General features: G+C 65.2%; 1 protein-coding gene across 1 annotated transcript in view; it reads left to right on the top strand.

Moving 5' to 3' along the window:
* NOTCH1 (notch receptor 1) overlaps positions 1–21,559 on the top strand; it is a 52,122-nt gene that overhangs the window by 6,399 nt on the left and 24,164 nt on the right. Inside the window, 3 exon segments of the mRNA XM_024762427.1 lie at positions 1,590–1,699; positions 19,754–20,016; positions 20,545–20,883. Of these exon segments, the coding sequence (XP_024618195.1) occupies positions 1,590–1,699; positions 19,754–20,016; positions 20,545–20,883 (712 nt within the window).

The following is a 21,559-nucleotide window of genomic DNA, read 5'->3' as shown; positions in this document are numbered from 1 at the left end:
CCGGGCTCGGGGAGAAGGACTGACCCCCCCCTGCTCCGCCTGCCCCATCGGGGCGGACTCACGCGGCTTGCTCCTGGAACCGAGTTTGGGGCCGGGTTTGAAGTCGGGTTTGAAGCCGGGCGTGGGCCTCCGGGGGCCCGGGAGACCCAGTCCTGGGCTCGTCCTTCGCCAGCCGCGCGTGGGGCTCGCCGCCGGGGCGGGCGGACGAGCTGCCTACTACTTTTCGATTTGAATCGAGTCGGTTTTGGTTTCCTGTTGCTTTGGGGCCATTTATCTTTTTTCTTCGCCTCTTGCCCGCGCCGGGGGCGGATGTTGGGGCGTGGAGCGTGGAGCGTGGGGTCCGGGGCGCCGCGCTGGTCTTTACGAAGCCGCACTGCCGGACCCGGCCGCCGGGCGTGGTGGGCAGAGGGGAGTTGGGCGGGCCCGGCGGGCCCGGCCTCCTTCCCGAGTAAGAGAGTTTGCGCGGGGCCGGGGCGAGGGGCGCGGACCCAGGCGTCCCCGGGCTCCTGGCCGCCCCGCCCGCGGTGTCCCCTCCCCACGTCGGGTCGCTGCCCCCATCCCGGCTCACAGTTTGGGGAGGGGGGCGTGTGTGCGGAAGACAGCTGCTACTGGTGGGACTTTCACTTTGTGGAGTTCAAGTTTGGAAACCTTGCGGTGGGGGGGGCGGCGTGTGTGGGGGGTCGGTCATTCCTCTCTCCACTTCACCTCAAGAGGATCTCCGAGGAATCGGATGGTGATTAATTCTTCTCTTCCCCTAAAAGTTGGAGGGAGCATTAGCTCCCCGGTTCCTGAAGTTAGGGTTCGGTGTCACACCCCGCCCCGGCCCCCATGGGGTGCTTAATTACATAGCCCTGGGAAGAGGAAGAGGCGAGAGCTTGATTGGTTGACCCCTTCCAGGGAGTGGGGTCGAATTCCTTCCAAATGGAGCATCTCCATCCCCCTCCCCTGGGTGTGTGTCGGGGTGGGGGGGGGGCTGCCACTGAAGATACCCGCCCTGGGGAGCTGGTATTGGGTGTCGGTGGAGGCGTGGAGGCGCGGCCCGGTCCCTGGGGTGCAGTCCCGGTGCCCCAGGAGGCGGCCCTGGCGCGACAATGGGCCGCTCTGATTCCTCCGGCCGGCGCTTTGTTGGCGGGAGGGGCAGCGGGCCTTGCAGCTGTCGCATTTTCCCACGAGCGGAGGAGCTGAGTGTGGCCAGGGCTGCCCACCCCCCACTCAGCGCCGCCCCCTCGAAGAACTTGTTTGAACAGCAAGACAGTCCTGGTGGTTGGATAGGGGCCTCAGCCCAGCCAGGGTCCCCAGTGAAGACGGGGTGGGGAGTGAGAACTTCGGGAGCGTGGCCCGGGGTCATCCCAGCTTTCCTCCACTGCTGTCCCCGAGGCGTCTCAGGCCACCCCGCCTCCACTTTGAGCATGACCTAGCCACCTGCCCCCCATCAACGGGCTCCCCCTCCCTCCATTGCTGACCCCAGAACTCTGGGCGGAATGTTAAATCCCCTTGGGGTTCATGCCAGGCTTCCTGGGGCCCCCGGCCCCCAGCAACCACATGACAGGAGGTGAGGGGTGGGCAGTGCCCCTTGGGGTGCTGGCCAGGCTGACGTCTCCCTTTGCCTCCCCCCAGGCCTGCGATGTTCCCAGCCCAGCGAGACCTGCTTGAATGGCGGGAAGTGTGAAGTGCTCCCCAACGGCACCGAGGCCTGTGTGTGAGTATGCGCCCCTGCAGGGACCTGTTGCTTTGTCGGGAGCAGAGCCCCGGCCTCCTGCAGCGGGCCAGCAGGGACAGAACACTGGGCCATTGTCTTCTGGAGGCGGCCCAGAGGCTGGGCGGGTCACGTGCTGGTTTTATTGGACAAAGTCTGGCAATTACCTAATCACCAGCAATTATGCTGCGTGCGGAGCTGGCCTGGCCCGTAGAGGATGGAGCGCTCCTTTGTGGGCCACCTCAGGCTCCCGGGGAGCTAGGTGGGAATCGCTGGCACCCCATTTCTTTCCGAAGTCCCTGAGAAATAATTTGACCTGCCGGGGAGGCTCTGGAGCATCTGTAGAGAGGCCCAGCCCTCACCGCCCTGCCAACCGCCCTGCCAACCGGGGGGTACCTCTTCTGGGCAGGTGAGCGCCTCCTGGGCAGGTGATGCCTCTCAGCAGGAAACTGACAATTTCAAAGCCAAACCCACCCTTCCCAGCCCTCTGCCTTCCCGGCCTGCTTCTCTCTGGCCTCAGGTGAGGTTGGGGAAGGGAAGTTGGAACTCGTCTTGTTGGCTGTGCCCACCTCCGTTGGGTGTGGGGGTGGGAGTGTCTGCCAGAAACTTGGTTTCTGTCCTGGCATCTGCAGCTCTGGCCTCCTAACCGGCTGGCCCTTCACCTTCCCAGCCTTGGGTCCTCAGCTGTGAACTGAGGTCTGTGATCGGGTAATCTGGTTAGAATCTACTGCCTGGCCGCCTGCCTCTGAGTACCAGTCAGCCTTAGGGAAGTTTTTCTGCTGTGGCTGATGCCCTTCAACTTGAGTTCGTCCCTGATGGGAATAATGAGGAGGTGCTTGGTGGCTGGAGAAACGCCCCCCTCCCCAGGCTGCCCAAGTGGCGCGCCCTCATTCCAACTGCTGAGGACCCATTCCCTTGACAACCCCCAGCCCGGGCTCACTGCTGCCCAGCCAGTGGGCAAGCAGCCCCTCCTTCTACTGCCTCCCACCCTCCCCAGACTGAAGCCAATTAAGCAGGTCTGTGAGCAGTTTAATGGACAAAGTGCATTGTGTCTTTGTCAGACGCTAATGAATGCGGCACTACTTTTTTTTTTTTTTTTTTTTTTTTTTTTGGGGTTATTCTAAATAATTTAAAAAGCTTTTCACTTTTGAAAAAGTTTAAGTTCTTAATGATGACCTTCACTAACTGATGCTTTACACTTACTGCTTTAACTATTACTTGCCTTAAGCATATCTTGTCTCCTATGATGACTCTATTTGATTTTGTCTTTCTCAAATTTAGACATCAAAGTTAGAATAATAAAAATGTCATGAGACTTTTTTTTTTTTTTTTTTTTTTTTTTGCTTTTTGGGGCCTTTTTCTCCTGCAGAAGCCTCACCGACGCTTGATGCCCTAAATCTTGTTTCCTTTCATTCAGAGACCGACAGCTGGGATTCAGTGGAAATGCAGTGGCTATTGTTGGGGAGGTGGATTAATGCTGGGTGATTAATTATGCGTGGCTTCCCAGAATGCAGACTCCTTCCCTGCCGCCCCTCGAGCTCCTGTGTAGGGGCGGGGGGCAGCCTCCGCGTTTCTGCAGAGGGCTTTGGGAGGGTGGGGGGTAGTGCTGTGCTGAGGAAAGTGGGAGCAGTCTCTTCTTGTCTGATCGGGGAGCCCGGACCGCCCGGGGCCTCCCGGGGCCAAAGCTCCAGCCGAGTGTTGCCCGGGCGGGGAAGGGGGTGCCTCGGGGTACACGCTGCTGCGGCTTACTCGCTGGCCTCAGGGTGAGGCACTTCAAGGGGATGGGGGTGTGCTCTCCCACTCTCCAAGCCTGGGCACTTTGGGAGTCCTGCCCCCCAAGACGGCCAGGGATCAGGGCTGTGGTGCCGGCCTTTCTCCTCCCTTGGGCCTGGCGCCCCGCCCCCCCTTGGCGGGAAGCCTGCCTGTCTGGCCTGGCACCCGGCCGGGCTCGGCACACAGAGACCCCTTTGTGCACACCCCACAGAGCCACTTGGAAGGTGAACGGAAGCGCCGTCCTCGGAGGCCGCACCACTGGGCATCCCGGGTGGGAGGCAAGGGTATCAGAGCCGCGACCGGCTGGCCGGTCCCGGCTCTGCAGAGGCATGGGTCCAGGCTCACTGGGCAGTTTGGCGGGCGCTGCGGTCACCCCGGGGCCTGTGCCTTCCCGCTCTTGCCCATCACCCACCGTTGCGCAGAGGCCCCGGGAGGTCTGCTCGTGGGGGAGGCCCTGCTCTCCTAGCTGAGGGGGAGCCACTTTCTTTCCTCAGAGGTGTCAGAGTGCAGGCTTCTGGGGCCCCGCTGACCTGGCTGCGAGTTCCAGCTCGGCAGCATCCAGCAGGACCCTCAGAAAGTTCCTAGACTTTCTTGTTGACTTGCTGGCTCCCGCATGGCCAGGGCGTGGGAAACGGTGGTGTCATTGTGCCAGGCGCGTTAATAGCAGGTGACTCATGTGTTTCCACCCCGAAGAGAAGGAACCTTCCCCGAAGCTGCCAGTCAGGTGTCTGCAGGGCTCAGGGTGGGAAAAAGAGGTTCGTGTTGGTGTGAAGGCCCTCCGGGAGGTCACAGAGAGCCCGTGCCGGGCTGGCCAGTGGCTGTGGCGGAAGGCTGCGTGTCCCCATGGGCGGAGTGCTGTCTCTGGACGGTGGCTGTGTGTGGTGGCCCGGGGGGGCAGGCTAAGGCGGGTCTTTGCGAGCCTCTGCGCATCTCCAGCCTCCGTGCCGCCCCATCGGTGCTGAGGAGATACCGAAGTGGGCTCCCCCTCTTTCCTTTTGATTGGGGTGGCGGGCAGTGTGGGAAGGCCTCTGGGGGCTGCCATCTGTGGGGTGAGCGTGCGTTTTCTGTCTGAAAGGCTTGTTGGTGGGGGGGGTGCTGCCCGGTGCTGGGCTGGGAGCTGAGGCCCCAGGATGGCTCAGACGCTCCCCCTGCCTGCGAGAAAGTCAGAATTTTACCGGGACGTCTTCCAGGTGATCGCAGAAGTGGGGTGCACCGTCGTCGCACCCAGAGTACCTGGGAGGGAAGTCCGGCCAGCCAGTGTGTGGTGACCCTCAGCTTTGGCCGATCCTGTATTTGAGGCCTGGCTTTGCCACCCAGTGGCTTTGTGACCTCAGGTCATCGGGTCACCTGGATCCAGATCCCCCCCGCTCCCGCCCAGTCCGTCATTCGGGGCTGACCCACGATTGATCTCTTGGTGATGCATAAGATTGCGTAAGAGGGGCACGCAGCAGGCACCGGGCCAGGGTCCGTTTCCTCCCTGTCTTCTCCTTTTGAGTTGATGCTGCTGGTTTCAGGATCCTCATTTGAGAGTGTTTAGTTGGCTGACGAGTCAACTCAGAGAGCCCGAAAGGTGCAGCCTGCTGGGCCCGAGCGGCGTGCTGCCTGGGAGGCGCCGGCCAATCGGGAGACTTCATCGCCCACGATGGCTCCTGTCGGTGCCTCTTCCTTGTTTGCTTCTGCGGTTCTGCGCGCCTGTCGCGTGCTGGGCTCTGTTCTGGACTTGGGCACCGCGGGCTCGGGGCAGACACAGCCCCTGCCCTCGTGGAGCCCACTTTCCGGTGTGGGGGCAGGAGAGGCAGCACGAACACGTGATGTGTCAGGTGGAGGCGAGCGCGGTGGGCGGGGCTCGGAGCAACCCCGTAACCACGGGGTTGGGCATGTAACGGAGCACGGAGAAGGTGGCACTCGGGCCCAGCACCACAGCGCAGAGTGGAGCCCAGCCCTAGCTCTTTCTCCAAGAGCGTGTGTTCCTAACCACTGCCGCATCCTGCCTGCACTGCCCCGGGCCCTCGCTGGCCATTCTGTGAGGAAGCAGGGCGGGGACGGCAACTTCCCTTAAAAGAGGAGGTTCAGAGGGTCGGGTGGAAGTGACTCGGCCGCCCGGCTGCAGAGGGATGGAACGTTCTGCGTCTCTGTCACCTGGTCCGACTGTTTCCAGTGAGTCACCTGCGGGCCTTGGGCGAGGCGTGGGGTGGGGGTGGGGGGAACAGGTTAATTCTCATCCTCACTCCTAGGCTGAGAGCAAACAAGGTCTGTACAGGACTTCCTCTGTTGACGCAGAGCCCGGGCTCCAAGGACGCAGGGTTAGAAAAACACACGGCAAACGCACAGCGTCAGCTAGAAAGCTTCACCTCCTGCCTCTGACTGCACGGGGACATCCAGGGACACGCGATCTCTGCAGGGAGGTGCCTTCTGGGGCCTGGCCCTGCCTCTGTACAGCAGCCAACGTTTTTCCCATTGAGAAAATAATAGTGATGTGTTTTAACAAAGAGAAAAAAGGAAAACTGTGCCCTCAGCTGGAAGAGAGTGGGGCAGGGCGGATAGCTGATGGAGAAGCTCTTCATCAGGACAGCTGAGTGGGGTCTGGGTGGCGGGGGGCGTGGGCTGGGTGCTGGGACCCCGGGAAGCTGGAGTGGAGGGCCAGGGGGGCAGGTCCAGAGGGCGTCGCGGCTCCACTCCCCGAGTGCTGGGTGGCGGTCCGAAGGTCCCAGGAGAAGTGGGACTGGCTGTCTTCCTCATTGACTGTGACCCTGGTGGGTGGCCACGGCTGTCGCTGGCAGGTGGGGCCCACTGGGCAGTGCCGGGCTGGGCTGAGGGGCTGCGCCCTCCTGGGGTGGGGAGGGCACCTTTCCTGCTTCGTGTCTTGTCTGTAAGTAGTGAAAGGATGTGGCTCTACAGAGCTGATTGAGCGCCCTGATTGCTTTTCTCAAGAACGTAATGATGAGGCCCCCACACACGGACAGCCGCTCTTACCCGGCCTCAGAAAACCCCCGGCAGACTTTTCTTCTCCAGGCTGATACCCCCTTGGGGTGGTGGCCAGCTCTGCTTTTCTCTAAACCCCCAGTTTCCCCAGGTGGGGAAAACTGAGGCTGAGAGATGAAGAGGCTGGGAAAGGGAGTGGGGATCTGAGGCCAGCTTGCATCAGCTTTTGCCTTCAGGTACAAAAGCTGGCATATCCAGAACTTCTCAGACTCTTTCCGGAGGCTTTAATGAGTGACTGGCTTCGGGGCATCGTGACTGTGGGTCAGGATGTGTTTGACGGTCCCGAAGCTCCCGGCGGGGCTGTCTCTGGTGGGCCCCACCTCATGCCCCGCCACAGACAATCTGGCAGATACAGAGCCAGCTGGCTCTGGTTTGCTGTGCCCCTTCGGACTCGCGTCTCCTTTCTGGGCCCCAGGTTCCTCCTCTGTACGTGAGGGTGTGGGGTTAGGTGGCCCCTGGAGCTCCCTTCCAACTGCATCCCCGCAGGACCCTGGGATGTGCCTGTAGATGCCCGGATGGTGGCAGTGGGCAGCAGCATGGTGGGAGAGAGGTGGAGAGGTGCCCAGGAGTCAGACCTGGCTGTGCCGCTGGGCAGCTTCTGCCGGTCTGGGGCCAGCTCTGGGCTCTGGTGTCCTTACCGCCTGGCCCGCTGGGCTGGGGACACACCCACTAGAGAGGGAGCAGTGATTGACAGGTACTGCAGAGGAGGGGCTGGCAGGCAGAGGAAGGCCCTTTGCCAGAGTGGCTTCTGTTGGCTTCTCCCCGGGCATCTCCTTTCTCGAGGCCTTGCCACCCTCCCCGACTCTGCTCTCTGAGAGCACGGGGAGCTGACGACTAGATTGGGGGGGATCGATATTTGCTTTTAGGTGGTCAGTTGCACATATCCTAAGTTTTATGACTTTAGCTGTTTAAAGTGTACATTTCAGTGGCATTCAGTACATTCACAAGGTTGTGGAACCATCGCCCGTATCTAGTTCCAGAGCTTTTTCATCACCCGGCACAAAATCCCATACCCATTAAACAGGCACTCGCCTTTCTCCTCCCCGCCAGCCCCTGGCGGGCACTCATCTGCTGTCTGTCTCTGGCGTTACCTGTTCTGGACGTTTCACACGCACGGAATCGTGCCTCTCCTCTCTCTGACCCGTCTTCGTTCACTCAGCGTGCGTGTCCATGCCTCGCTCCTCTGGGCGCTGGACTTGACCTGCCTGAGACTGTCAGGGACTGGCTGGCGGGGGGCACCAGCACCCTAGTCCGTGTGTGGTCTCGGACAGAAGTCCAGAGGGGGTGGGTGTTGGGGGTGGTGGACGTGCGGAAGGCTTCCTGGAGGAGTTGGTTCTCATTTCCGTGCCCATGTGGCCGCGTGCCTGGCAGCCGCGGAGCCCCCTCGAGTGGGGCCCGGCACGTATTGGGTGTATTCGTTAGGATGGCCCAGCGTGCCCACGGTGCCAGCCTGCTCAGGGCTCCACATCAGCTTGAGGCCTCGGCTTCTGCCCCTGGGCCTTGGCTGGCGCAGGCTGCGCGCCAGCGGGCCCAGAGGAGAGGCACCAGGACTCCAGGGCCAGCGCCCCACCTGCCCGGCGTCAGCGTCAGGAATGCGAGGGGAAAGCGGACTTTTATTGAGCACTTACTAGGTGCTGGGGCTGGGCTGGGCGGGCAAGGCAGACGCAGGCCCGGCCTGTGCAGGAGAAGGAGACTCGTTGTTTCAGAGCCAGACTTCAGGGCAGACGCCTTAACTGCTTGTGGTGCGAGGCCAGTGCTGTGGGCACACCCCGCCCGGGTGCCCCAGGCCTGCCGCGGCCTCGGAGTGAGTCCACCGCGGAGACAGCGGGCAGACGGGCTGGGACAGGTCAGCAGGCAATGCAACCGCAGGCAGGAGAAGCAGCTAGGGGCAGCGGCAGGCGGTAAGGCTTTGGATGTGAGACCCTCGGCCCCTGCCCACGTCATCTGCGTGCTTCCCGGCCTCTCCCTGGGGTGGGAGCACATCCTTTCCTGGACCCTCAGGGTCAGCTCAGAGTTACTGGGTGTACCCCTAGCAGGAGGCACTCAGCCTTGTGTGAGAGGAGAGAGGGCCGGGGGTCTGGCCCTTCGCTCTTAGCCACAGATGGGTCCCCTCCAAGTGGCCCTCGGGGCTCAGGGAGGCTCCGTGTTTCCTCCAGGGCACCAGAGGGGCCCGCAGGCCCTTGAGAAAGTGGCCCTCCTATGGTGTTAGCATCATCCCAGCGGGGAGGGTCGAGCTGGTCCCCGCGTCACAGGTGGGGGTTAGCTCTCTGTGCATCTCTGGGACGCACGGAACTACGGGAACAGAACCCCTTCCCAGGGTTTCACCACTGAGTGGTCCCTTCTTGCTGAGGGTCTCCTCCCGCCCCGCACCCTCTGCCCCTGCGATGGAAGCATTCTGGGAAAGGGGGCCCTCGACCTCGCCGTCCACTCCCCCAGGCTCGGGGGCAGGGGTCATCATCCCGTCGTCCACACTGTGGAGTGTATTAGGTCAAGCACTGCCTGCTCCCCGCTCCCTTCCTGACACCGAGCTGCTGCCTTGAGTGGGCACCCATCAGATGGGGTGTGGACACCTCCAGAGGGCCCTGCCTCTCCTTCCAGGCAGCGCGCCCCACTCGGCGGCTCAGGCCTCCCGGGGACCCCTGCCACGTGCTGCACTGGGGGGTCTTGGGCTCTCCTGGGCTGGGGCTGGGGGCCGTCTTTGGAGGTCTGACCTGGAGCCTCTCTCCGCCTGAGCGATGGCGGCGGCCCTCTGGGGCCCTCACGGTTTCCTGGAAGGAGTGCCCGGGGTCCTGGCTCCCAGCGGGCCTTGATGGGGGCGGGGGATGCCCTGGGGAGGCCTCACCTCCAACGCCTACACGGCGGTTCCCAGCCCTGAGAGTCTCTTGGGCGGGCCGCCAGCCCCCCCCAGCCTTCACCTGGGAGTCCTTGCGGGGCGGGTGCCGGGCACAAATGCTGCTCCAGAACCTGCGTCCACAGAGCCCACCCCACCCCACGGCTGCCCGGGGACAGGTGGGTGCCGGGTGGGAGCCGCTCTCAGCGGCAGTAGGCCAGGCCCAGGCCCAGCTCTGTTGTCGGGACTTTCGCCAAAGAAACGGCCGCGATGTGACCCTGCCGCGCGCAGCCTGGCCTGGCTCCGTGAGGTGGGAGCCTCGTCCCCGCCCGTCCCGCCTGCTCCGTCTGTCACCGGGCCGGGTGTCAGTCGTGTGTCTCTGAAGGGCTTGAATTGGTTGCTCTTCTCAGCTGGGTAAACGGTCCCTCGTCCCTCTGTTGACACTGTGATTTGCTGAACAAACTCTCGCCGCACAGGTGGCACGAAAGGCCAGCCTCACCCAGCCCAGCCGAGGGCTCGTGCAGGCGGGTCCCGCGTCGTCACACGGACCTTAGTGTGAGGGCGGTGGGCCTGGGAGAGGGAGGGGCTGAGGGTCTGATACTCGCTGGATGGGGGACAGACAGCTGGAGGCTGGGAAGAGCCCCGGCTCTGGGCCTGGTGCCAAGGTGCCGCTCGGGCCCGGGGCCGTCCCCTTCTCCGGGGATCCCTCCCGGCCTCCCGCCTCCTTCACCCCAAGATCATGGGCCAGCAGGCGTCACAGCCGAGCGGCGGCCCCTCTGCCGGGCCCCGGGGAGGCCCCCGGCCCCGTTTCAGCATCAGCCAGCCTGCTGGGCCCCAGAAGCTGCCGGGAGGTCGTGGCGCTGCCCTGGACCCTGGCCGCCTCGGCAGATCGTCGAGGGCCCACGGGGGACGCGCGTGCGAGGAGGTGGGCGGCAGCCTCTGGGAAGATCTGTCAGCAGCCCAGCAGCAGGACCTGGGGCACGGGGACCTGCCTCCCACCATTTCCTCTCTGTTTCGGTTGTTGAGAAGCGGAAACTTCACGGTTACTGGAAATGAGAGGTTTGGGGGAGAAGCCAGAGTTTTGAGTACGTGTGTTTTTCCCTGAGAGCTTTTCAGTAAGAGCGATGCTGCGCTAAAGGCCGGGCTAAGGCGGGGACAGGCGGGGGCCTGGCCACACTTCCGCCCCTTGGGGCCTCCGTCTCCCGTCCATCCGGAGGGCTGGGGGAGGTGACTACCTCTGGGCCTTCTGGGTCAGCCGAGGGTCTCATCACCCCGCTCCCCAGGCCGGTACCGGCTCCTAGGGGGCGGCCCCAAAGGGCGGGGCTCCCCTCACTTCCTCCTCCGGGGTCAGGATGAGGGTGGCCCCAAGGCTGTCTGGTTGAGAGCCAGACGGGGGAGGCCAGACAAGGCTGTGTGTCCCGGCATCCACCATGGCAGGGGCCCAGACCATGGTGGCATCCTCCCAGGTGGTCTGGGGTCCAGGGCCGGCACAGCATAGGCACTTGGCAGGTATGTGGCGTGCGCGCCTGGTTGAGGGCTGGAGCCGTGGGCGCGGAGCAGGGAGTGGAGGCAGGTGGGCAGATCCAGGTTTCGGGAAGGCCCGGCTTGCAAGACACAGGGAGGCTCGGTCTGAGCCGGTTGCCCAGCACTGGGCTTCCCCCGTCCCAGCACGCTGCTCCCACCTGGCCGGGCCGGGCTGGGCTGGTGCGGCCACATCCGTAGCACGGCCTGTGCTGGGCTGTGTGACCTTGGGCTGCTCACTCACCTCTCTGAGCTCCCCTATGAGAAGTATCACGGATCGGTCCCACGTGGTGGTCCCGTGGATTGATCCCAATGGGACGCGTCGGCTTAGCTTTACTCCACACTGGAGCTCGTTCCTGATACTCTGAGGCCTCGTCCAGAAAGCTCTCCCAGAGACCAGCCGAGCTCAGGATTTGGGCGAGGTCACACAAGGGCAGAAGGTCATGCCCCACCCAAGAACCTACTGCTTTCCCCACAGGGAAGAGCCCCCCCAGACGGTCCTAGACCCATACCAACTGGCCCAGGATGCCCGGGTGGCCCCAGGGTGTGACAGTACAGGCCTGTCCCACGCAGGCCTGGGTGCAGCTGGCAGGATTCTATCTTCTGGTGTTTCCTGTGCACCCCGGTGCCTTGGGGACTGTGCTGGGCCTGGGGTGAGAGCAAGGGCTATAAGTGGATGGCCAGGGGTACCATGGGCCCGTGTGCAAGCCTGGGGGGGGGCACGGGATCCTGGGGGGCACGAGAGCCTGGTGGTCTGCCTTGGGTGGGGTGGGTGGCGGTGGGCAGGTGGCCTGCCTGAGCTGGGAGAAGGGTCCAGAGCGAGGGGCGCTGGTGGTGGGCCCTGGGATCCCACGGAAGCCTGTGCTGTGGCTTAGTCAGGGTCCGGCTCTCCTTTGGCCTGGCCTGGGGATGGCTGGCTGTGGCCTCCGTCCCCTCCGTCCCCAGAGCCAGACAAGACAGGAAGGAAGGCCACGCGGGCACTGTGGGTGAGGGTGGTGACAGGTGTCCGGTACTGGTGGGGCCCTCCTGCTGCCTGGAAGGGGTGCGGGGGAGCTGGGGCCCAGAGTGGTCTCACCCACCAGCTGGGAGCTCCCCAATTCCCAGGCTTCTCACCCAGACACCGCCCCCCCCCAATCTGGGGTTTTGAGTTTCAGCTGATCTTGTGGGGTTGTAAGGATGCATTGTCTGCTCCGGCCCTCCCGGTCTGGGGAGAGCAGGCGGTCAGGCAAGAAATCCAGGCTGCTGGGGGCAGGGGGCGGGGGACAGCTGGGGCGCAGGGGACCCACACATTCCTTCTCTGCCCAGGGAGCTCCTTCTGGCCCTTTAGCTGCCTCTAGGGGGGCGGCTGTGCTCTGACTGCGCCCTGGTGGCCGGCGTCGGGCCACCCTTGGGGGCAGGAGAGGTTAAGAGCTGCATTCAGATCCAGGTGGTGCCGTGGGCATAACCTGGCTGAGTCCTGCTTTTCTCGTCTGTAAAATGGGCCCGGTGTGTCCTTGCAGGGCTGTTTCAAGAGTAAGATGAGATACAGCTGGCAGAGTCCAAGTAGGTCCGGGAGTGTGGGGGGGGGGGGGGCTGTCCACCGTTTCTTCTTTCTGGGACCCATGTCAGGGGGTCCTTGGTGTCCTCCCCCTGCATTCTCGACCAGACGCTGGACACAAGCGGGGCTGCCCCCAGCGTCTGCCCTGGTCAGTGGGAGAGGACAGGAGCGCCGCCGGGCCACCCTTCCCTCTTCCCGAACCTCTGGGACGGCATCTGCTCCTGAGAGCAGAGGCGGGAAGTTGCAGAATGGTTTCTGGCTTTGGTGCGGAGCTCGGTCTGCAGTTGCTGACTTAATTAATCGCGTTTTGGATTAAGGCCTCCCCGTGGCGCCAGGCTGCGCGCGCATCCACCCCTTCATTGCATCCGAGCGTCTGGGGACGCAGGTCTGGCTCCGTCCTGCTTGGGAGCAGAGGCCCCCGGCAGCTGTGGGGATCCCTGGCAGTAGGGGCGGCAGGCTCGTCCATGTGGGTCTCGGGGCCGTTGGGGTGAGCCCAGGGAAGGACGCCCATTCCAGCCTTTCTCCAGCTTCAGGCTCCATCTTTTGGGGGTGGTTGGTAAATTCCCCCAGCGGAGTGCGGGCGTTGGGGGCGGCAGGCTTTTCTCACACGCCCAACAGCCCCCGGGGCTCTCTCGGGACAGCCCGTTCCCAGGACACCCTGGCCCCGTTGGCTGTGCCTTTTGCAGTGTCTGGGGTGGGGGTGGGGGCTGGCCAAGCAGCGGCCGTGCGGCCGTCCCTGCCCCATGGGTGGGCCTGGGTTGCCTCTGCCCGCTGTAGCTGGGCCATCTCCGGGAAGCCGCTAGACCTCTGCACCGGCCCTTCCGTCCCTTCAGACGGGCAAGCCACTTCCCACGTCAAGGGTGAGGCAGCTCTGAGCGCCGCGGGGGGCCCTGAGCCACGGGGCAGGCATTGTTTTCCCTGCAGTGGGAAAGGTGGCTTCCCGGGAGGACGGCTTCCGTCGCACACACAAAGGGTTTCCCCGTGCTCCGGCGCTTCCTATTTCCAGCATATTTTAAACCATCCAAAGATGCAACTTGGGAGAAAGATTCTAGACAAAGAGCGGAGAGTGCTGGGAGCAGCTGCTGGGGCCAAGTGCGCTCCACACCCCACCCCACCCCGGGGCCAGGTTTCCTCCTCGGCCCGCTGCTGCCACTCTGGGCTGAGGATCACTGTTGTTCGGGGTTGGGGTCTGTCTGCATCAGACCTGGCTGGTCCCTTTCCAGGGTCCCCCATCCCTCTGCAGCCCTGACTGCCCTTCTCCTTCCCGACGCCCTGGGAGCCAGGGCAGGGACCCCCCACCCCCACCCCGCCCCGCCACCGCCCCACGCAGCTCTGAGCTGCCCCAGCCCAGCGGCTGCACAGGCTGGAGGGAGACCACAGCTCTGCCAGCTCTGGTGGGCCCCCCTGCAGTCACTTCCTGGGGCAGTGGGGCGGCAGGTCGGACGAGGGTGCAGCAGTCCCACGCTGTAGCCTCCAGACCCATGGAGGGCCGACCACGCTCCGGGCTGACCCGGCACACCCCACCTGACCCATGCCCTGATGCAGAAAGGGGCAGAGATGAGGGGAGTGCAGAGGGCCATCTTCCAGGTAGCCCTCGGGTACAGCAGAGTCACAGCTGGGACCCAGCCTGCCCCTCAGACCGATATCTGGACAGAGGATCCTGCAGGCTTGAAAGAAACCTGGGGACGTTGCCTGCTGTGGCTCTTCGTCCTGGGGGCTTTGGGGAGCCGAGGGCAAGGGGCCGTCAGAGTCACTGGGTGCCCTCGCACCCTGGCTCTCATGTCTCCCCGGGGGTCTCTGTTCCCCAGAGCTGAGCTGTCCTGGCTCTTCCCAGTGAGGAAGGACCCCGGGACCCCGAGTGGGCACAGTGGGGGTGGCCAGCAGGTGTCACCGAGCACGCACCCCACCTGCTGTGAGCACGTCATCCATTAGCAGCTGGTGTCTCCTGGAAGGTGTGACCCCTCAACTGGGATATGGGAGGCCTTGGACTGGCCTCTGCCCAAAGGAGCCCAGGACCGCCCCCCACACCTTGGCCAGGAGCACAGTTGGGCTCCTTGACCCCGCCCCCTCTGGGGGAGGAGCTGGGGACCCAGAGTCTGGAGGCCCCCTGTCCTGCTCTCTCCTGGCCTCAGTCTCCCTGTTCAGTCTGCAGGTGGCCCCAGTCGCCTGGGCTGGGACAGGGGTCTCAGAACCTCCCGGCCAAGCTGCCCAGGGGTGGGCGGGCCTGCCTGCCTTGGGGAGGGCCTTAGGGCTCTTTGTTCAGTGCCACGGACCACCTCTGGGGAGGAGTGCGGGTACCAAGATGAGCCATCCATGCTCCCTGGCCCCCGTCATCAGGGGCCCTGGTGACACTGTGGGTTGGAGGCTCCTGGGCAGAAAGCCTGTGAGAGGAGGCTGTGCTGGTGTGGGGAGAGGGCTTCTCGGCCGGAACCCACTGCAGGCAGAGCTGGGCCAGGCTATGGGGTGGGAGGGGCCTTCGGCTGTGGGACCCACAACCTGGGGACGGGACCCCAGGTCCTGACTCGGCCTCCCTGGGAGCAGGCGGCTTAGTGGCCCCCAGCTTGGGGGCGGGTGTTTGGGAAGGGTAACACCGCCCCCCACCTTTGTTGCTTGTGAGCCACCACGCTGCCCTCTGCGGCCAGAAGGACATTTGGACTTCGGAGGTGGCGGGAAGATGGGCTGGAACGGACGCTGGTGGAGGGGCTGTCCCAGGGGCGGGCACGGGGAGTCTGCCTTCCCTGCTGCTCCGGAGCCAGGTGGAGCCAGGTGAGAACAGGACGGCGGCAATCAGCCGGGGGCTCCTTCCCCCTGGGGCTCGGGATGCAGGCTGCCTGCTTGGGGGTCCGGGGCCCAGGGACCTGCAGAGCTGTCCCTTTCTGTGTTGGGTGGCACGGCCCCTGCCCACCTTTGGGGTGCAGGCTCCGGGCCCTGCAGATGTGGCCTCCGGCCGGGGTTACAAGCTCGTCCTGCACATCCTGGCCCCCAGGCAGCGTTGGGTGGGGCGGGGCCCTCTGTGCCTGGGGAGCCCTTGTGTCCCTCACGGCTTTCCTTAAGCAGGCGCACCTCCCTTGGTGCAGCGAACATGTTCCCAGAGACGCATCGGTGAATTACGTGCAGATCAAATCCAGCAGCGCTGGCTAGAGCGAGAGTCTCCTCTGCCCACATGGCCAGGCTGCCTCTGCGTGGGGCCTTCTGTGAGCCCATGCCGTCCCCTCGACCGCCTCCCCGCACTCACAGGAAGCCGAGGCCCGGGCAGGCGGGGCACACCGCAGAGCCGGGGCTGGCAGAGCGGAAGGAGGCCCCTCTCGGCCCCCAAAGTCCCTTTGACCGAACTGTCTCACCCATCCATTGGGGGAGCCCCCAGGATGACCCTCCCTGGGGCACCTCTGTCCCTCCTGCAGAAGGAAGGAGGGCAGCGGCTTCCCTTCTCAGAACTGAGTCCCTCCCCCTTGGAACTGAGGGGAGGAGGGAGCAATCATCTGTCCCCTGGGGGCAGCAGATGGCCTGCTTAACTTAGAAAGGAAAACAGCACAATTTAGAATTAGTCCCGGGTGAAAGGGTGAAAGGGTGAAAGGTCGAGGCAACATCTGCGTCGGGATGCTTCTTTCTGGGGTTGCATTTCTATGGAGCGGTGCTGGCTGGCGGGGTGTGGCAGGGAGGGCCGAGCAGGCACAGTGGAAATTTTGAGGCGGGAACAAAGCTCCAGGCCGGCGGGACCGCGGCTGTTTGGTGCTTCTCCGGGGGTGGGGGTGTGGGTGGGTGCGAGCAGAGCTGCTGTGGGGGGAGCTGGCCCTTCTGCAGCCCCTCTCCTAGGGCCTTCAGCCCCACCTGTCACTCACCTGCCGCTGGCCAGGTGGGGCCAGGACAGGTCACCCCGGCCAGATGGCCAGGTTGTGTGTGGGTGGGAGAGAAGGCCAGCGGAGGGGCAGGTGCTGGGGTGACCTCCTTCCGGAGGGGAGCAAGGAGCGGGGAGCCGTCGTGGGCCCCGGCTGCCAGGGGTGGGTCCTATCCCGTCTGCAGGAGGCTCGTGGCCCCCCCCGCCCCCCGCCGTCTCGGGTTCTCCACACGGCCCCCGACGGCCCCTGGCCTGGAATCGCACGGCGGGTGTTGGGTGTGACTTCCCTCTCCAAGCCCGGGCACCTGTCCCCGCCGGGCACTTACACTGACCTGCCAGGACAGGTGTCGAGGACAGAATGGCCGAGAGGGGCTTGCTCACTGGTGCTGGTGGCCTTGCCCATGTCTGAGCAGACTCACGGGCCTTCCACCTTCTTAGGGACGGGTCGGTGCCATGGGTGCCTCCCCAGGAAGCCCAGCACTGCAGCCAGGGTAGGAGAGAGGTGCAGACAGGTCCAGGGGACAGAGGGGGCATGGCTGGAGGCTGGCCAGAGCAGGGACAGGACTCGGGGCGGGGGGCGCTGGGGAGCGGCCTCCGGGACTGGCTGAAAGCTGCTCCGCCGCCCCCGACCACCCCCCAGGCCCAGACCCTGCCCGCCTGGCTCAGGGCTTCCTCCCTCCCAGCTGAGGCTCCTGCCCAGACCCTGGTCGTACCTCACACCCCACGAAGCACCTGCCTCGGCGGTCCCACCCCCAGAGGCTGCCCCTCCCTCTGGCCCTGCCCATCCCCTGGCTGGGGTGCTGGTGGACGGTGGCCAGGCCTGGGCCCAGCCCCGGAGCCGGCCCGGATGGGCAGCATGCCTTCACGGCAGTGTCCACCAGGCCTGGGCGGGAGTGGGGAGGACAATGGGCCCCCTCAGCTGCCGCCTTCCCCCACAGAGGGGCCTCCCTGGCTCCTGCCCCGCCCACTGGGTTGGCGGCCGCCGCGCCCGGCCGACAGCAGCTGCTCCCCACGTACCCAGCCGCAGGCGCACCTGCTCCCCAGCCGCCCTTTGTCCTCGCTGCAGACGCCTGATTTACGGGGTGCGTTTTCCCTCCTGCCGGCCCAGCATGACACAGCCTTACTGGCCGGGATGCCCCCGGTCCAGGCGGATTCTCCCACAGTCCCCCACGTTAGGCTCCCCACTCAGGATGGGACGGAGGGGGGTCGGTTCAGGGGCACACTGCCCCATGGCTGGAGGGTGTAGGGTTGTGCCTCCGAGTGGGCCCTTCTGGTCCCCTTGGGAACACGGCTGAGCAGGGGACTGCTCTAGTGGTGGCAGGCCCCGGGGTGCCCCACCCCCACCCCCGGGACCAATGATGGAGGCCTTGCCTACGAGAAGGACGGTGCTGGGCAGCCTCGTGTGGATTCCCCCGAAAGCCGTGGCGTGGGCCCGCCTCATCTCGCCCATGCGGGTGGGCTTCCCTCCCCTTGGAGCTGGCGGGATGGGGGCAGGGCCCAGAGGCGAGAGGGAGGCGTGGACAGGACTGGCTCCCATCCCGCTTCGATGACCAAGCACCCTCTGTGCAGCACCCACCGCCTGCCTGCTCCGTCAGTAGCTGGGGAAGAAAAAAGAGCCTTTTCTCCAAGTGGGAGCCGCGGCCAGCTCCCGCCTGACAATGGAGGGCATTGAGAGGTGGCGGAGGTGCTGCCTCCTGGGTCTCCCCCCTCCCACCCCCAGGGCTCTGGGTTCCCAGTGCCACTCGGGCCAGGACCAGGCGGCCTGTAACTGGATCCACGCACAGTGGGGGTCACACCGCCTTCCCCAGGCTCTGGGGTGTGGCCTTGCAGGAGCCAAGGTGCCAGGGCGCCAGCGGCACGGGGGCCGCGTGCTGGGGTCTGTGCCCCTCGCGAGGAGCCAGCCACCCCCCGCTCCCTGAGCGGGCTGGCTCAGGCCTGAGTTACCTCCCCCGGACCCCTCCCAGAGGGCAGCTGGTTTTCTTTAAGCCAGTTGGTTTGGGACTTTCGGCTTCTGGCAACAGATGGTGGGCCGGAGTGGCCATTTCGCGTCCTCCCCGCCTGCCCTACCCAAGCCACAGCCACAGATAAAAGGCTTCAGGGAGACAGATGCCTCCCAGGCCACGGGGACAGGGGAGCAGCCCAGCTGCTGAGAAACGCACAGACCCCGGCCGCCCGAAACTGCCACCGCCAACCCTGGGGAAGGGCCTCTCCAGGGGCCGCCCCTCCCCTTCTTCCCTGTGCAACTTTGCTTTTAGCCCCCCGGGGCAGGCAGGTGGGGAGGGAGGCGGGGGCTGGCGTTTGTCGGGGGCAGGGCTTCTGGTGGGCTCTGGAAAGTGGGACGGTCCGGGCTCAGGAGGGCCCTCTCTTCATCCAGGGGAGCCCAGGCTCCTGGCAGCGCCCCCTGCTGCCCCGCCAGGCGGGAGGAGGCTCCGCCCACAGGTGCCCAGAGCTGTGGGCCCAGCGTTGGGGCCGCCTTCTCAGGCTGCTGCAGGCTGGGGGCGTTGCCGCTGGGAAGAGTGATGCCTGGCTGGTCCCAGAGCCTTTCCTGAGGTTTTCCCTCGAGTGCAAGGCCGCGAGGTGACCTCACGGGGGCAGTTTATGGCCCAGCCCCCAGAAGCCGAGGCGACAGGTGGCCAAGGGGGGCCCTGGGGTGGGGATGACAGGCGCTGAGCCCTTCCCTGCAGGGAACGCGTGGCACCAGGCCTGGCACCAGGAGGGCGGCAACCTGCCTCCCCTGCCCCAGTCACAGCCTGGGCAGTGAGTACCCGGGGAGCGTGCCAGCCTGCCAGAGCGGTGGTCCTCCTGGACCCCGGCTTCTCCAGCCGGGCAGCGGGTGCCTCTGCTCCTGGCTGGCGTTGCGTGGACATCTGTCGTGAAGCCTTGACCGCGCAATGGAAAAGCCGTGTCTGGGTGCTATGTGTGGGTGGGGATGGGTGCCGACCAGCACGGCCCCCAACGCATCAGACCCCTGACAAAGAACTCCACGTCGCGAAGAAAACGGGAAGCCAGGCCACGTCGTGTTGGCAGTCGTTTCCACGTTTGCTATCCTATTGACGTTGAAAGAAAAAAAGCTGAGAACTCTTTTATTAACCAAATAACGCACGTTCATTGCCGAAAAGCTAAAGAGGAGAGAAAGCAGGCAGCCCCCCCCCGAAACTAAAGATTTTACAGAGCGCCGCTGCCCTCGGCAGAGGATGGCCGTGTCTGCCCGTGTGGTCCCCTTCTCGGTGGCTTGCCGGGGTGCAGACAGGTGCCTCCGTGAGTTCTGACACCTACGCCGGCGCCCACCGAACACTCCGGTCTCTAGTTTCTCCAATTAACATAATCACTTTTCTTCATGAAGGTGAAATTCACTTAATGTAAAATTAGCCACCGAAAAGCGTACAGTTCAGTGGCGTTTGGCACACTAGTGATATTGGGCAACCCTCGCCCCCTCTGGTCCCAGAACTTCCCCTCTCTCCTCGCGGGGCCTCACCCGGCTGTGCCCGCTGCCCGGGGTGGGGCCCCACCGACGCCGGGGCTGGTGGCGGGCGGCTGGCTGGGGAGCGGGCACTCACCGCCCCGGTGTGTCTGCCACAGCTGCAGTGGAGCCTTTGCGGGCCAGCGATGCCAGGCGCCCAACCCCTGCCTCAGTGCCCCCTGCAAGAACGGCGGGACGTGCCACACGGTGGAGCGCGACGGCCTCGTGGACTACACCTGCCGCTGCCGCCTGGGCCTCTCGGGGCCGCTGTGCCTGACGCCCCGCGACCATGCCTGCCTCGCCAGCCCCTGCCTCAACGGCGGCACCTGCGACTTGCTGACTCTCACCGAGTACAAGTGCCTCTGCCCCCCGGGCTGGTCAGGTGAGGACGCCGGCGGGAGACGCGGCTGTGGCGCTCGAGAGGGGTGGGCAGGCCCCGGCCCTCCCCCAGCTGCCCGCACAGCAGTTGCCGGCCCGTCTGTGTGGCTGGGGAGGGCTCTGCTCGGCCGTTGGGGTCCGTGATCCAGAAGTGGCGCAGAGCCCCCCCCCGGAGGGTCCCCACGCCCCTCTCCAGCCCTGGAGGGCCCCACCCCTGCCCGCCTCTGTGAGCAAAGGGGACACTCCCACCTCCGTCCTGCCAGGAGTGCAGGCCCCCCTTCAGGAGCCGTGGCGTCACTGCGGGCACCAGAGTTTAAGAACACGGGCTCTGGAGGGGCGCCTGCCGCCGTGCATCCTGCGACAGTCACTCAGCCCCTAAGCTGTCGGGGTCCTGAGGTGTCAGGAGCCGACGCCGTGGGGCCCATCCCCGGCGGGCACCTCCGTGGTGCCTGGAGGCCGCCCCCGGCTCTTGGGACGGCCTGGCACGGGGAGCAGGGAGGCCGGCTGACCCCCTTCGCCCCTTCCCCGCCAGGGAAGACATGCCAGCAGGCGGACCCCTGCGCCTCCAACCCCTGTGCCAACGGGGGCCAGTGCCTGCCCTTCGAGGCCTCGTACATCTGCGGCTGCCCACCCGGCTTCCACGGCCCCACCTGCAGGCAGGACGTCAACGAGTGCAGCCAGAACCCCGGGCTCTGCCACCACGGTGGCACCTGCCACAATGAGGTCGGCTCCTACCGCTGCGCCTGCCGCGCCACCCATACCGGCCCCCACTGCGAGCTGCCCTACGTGCCCTGCAGCCCCTCCCCCTGCCAGAACGGGGGCACCTGCCGCCCCACGGGGGACACCGCCCACGAATGCGCCTGCCTGCCAGGTACCTCTCGCTGCCCCCTGCTGGGGGTGGCCGTGCTCCCCCTGCCTGGTGGGAGGGCGGGGGGTGCCCAGGGCGGAGGGAGCACAGGGCTGGAGCAGGGCCGGCTGGGCCTGGGGGTGGACGTCCACTGGGCACGGGCGATTGGAAGGCAGCCTTGGGTGTGGTGTAGGGGCGGGGCTGGAATGGGGGCCACCCATTAGGCACCTGCCCACCCACTTCTGCCCGGGGACGGGTCCGCTGTGACCAGGCGGCTGGGCCCATGACCCCCGATGCTCCTCCCCTGCCGCCAGCCTTCTCCAGGCCACTCAGGAACCCCCGAATCTTGAGCTCCCTGGGACCACGTGCACGTTACAGAGCTCTCCACGGCAGCAGGGAGCACCCTCACTCGTGCGGCCCCCGGGCTTCCCCCGTGTCCCCGAGGTGGGGACAGTGAGGCTGGGGCTTACGCGTCACTTGCCCCAGTGGTGGCCCTTCCTCCTGGCCCCGCTGGTCTCCCACCGGTGGGGCGACAGTGGCGGGCACAGCCCCCCACCCCCCAGCAGCTCCACTGTCCCTGTTGTGTGTCCCACACTTGCCACTGTAGTTTTCATCTGAGTCAGTTTTGCTGCCGGTGATCTAAAAATACTGGTAACGACAAAGAGGTTTGAAGACCTCTCGTCTGTCGCCTGCGCACTGG

This window comes from Neophocaena asiaeorientalis, unplaced genomic scaffold, assembly GCF_003031525.2.
Source record: "Neophocaena asiaeorientalis asiaeorientalis breed wild unplaced genomic scaffold, Neophocaena_asiaeorientalis_V1.1 scaffold78, whole genome shotgun sequence".
NCBI classification, from domain to species: domain Eukaryota; kingdom Metazoa; phylum Chordata; class Mammalia; order Artiodactyla; family Phocoenidae; genus Neophocaena; species Neophocaena asiaeorientalis.
The sequence above is the reverse complement of the archived record's forward strand: the minus strand, read 5'-3'. Positions and strand labels throughout refer to the sequence as shown.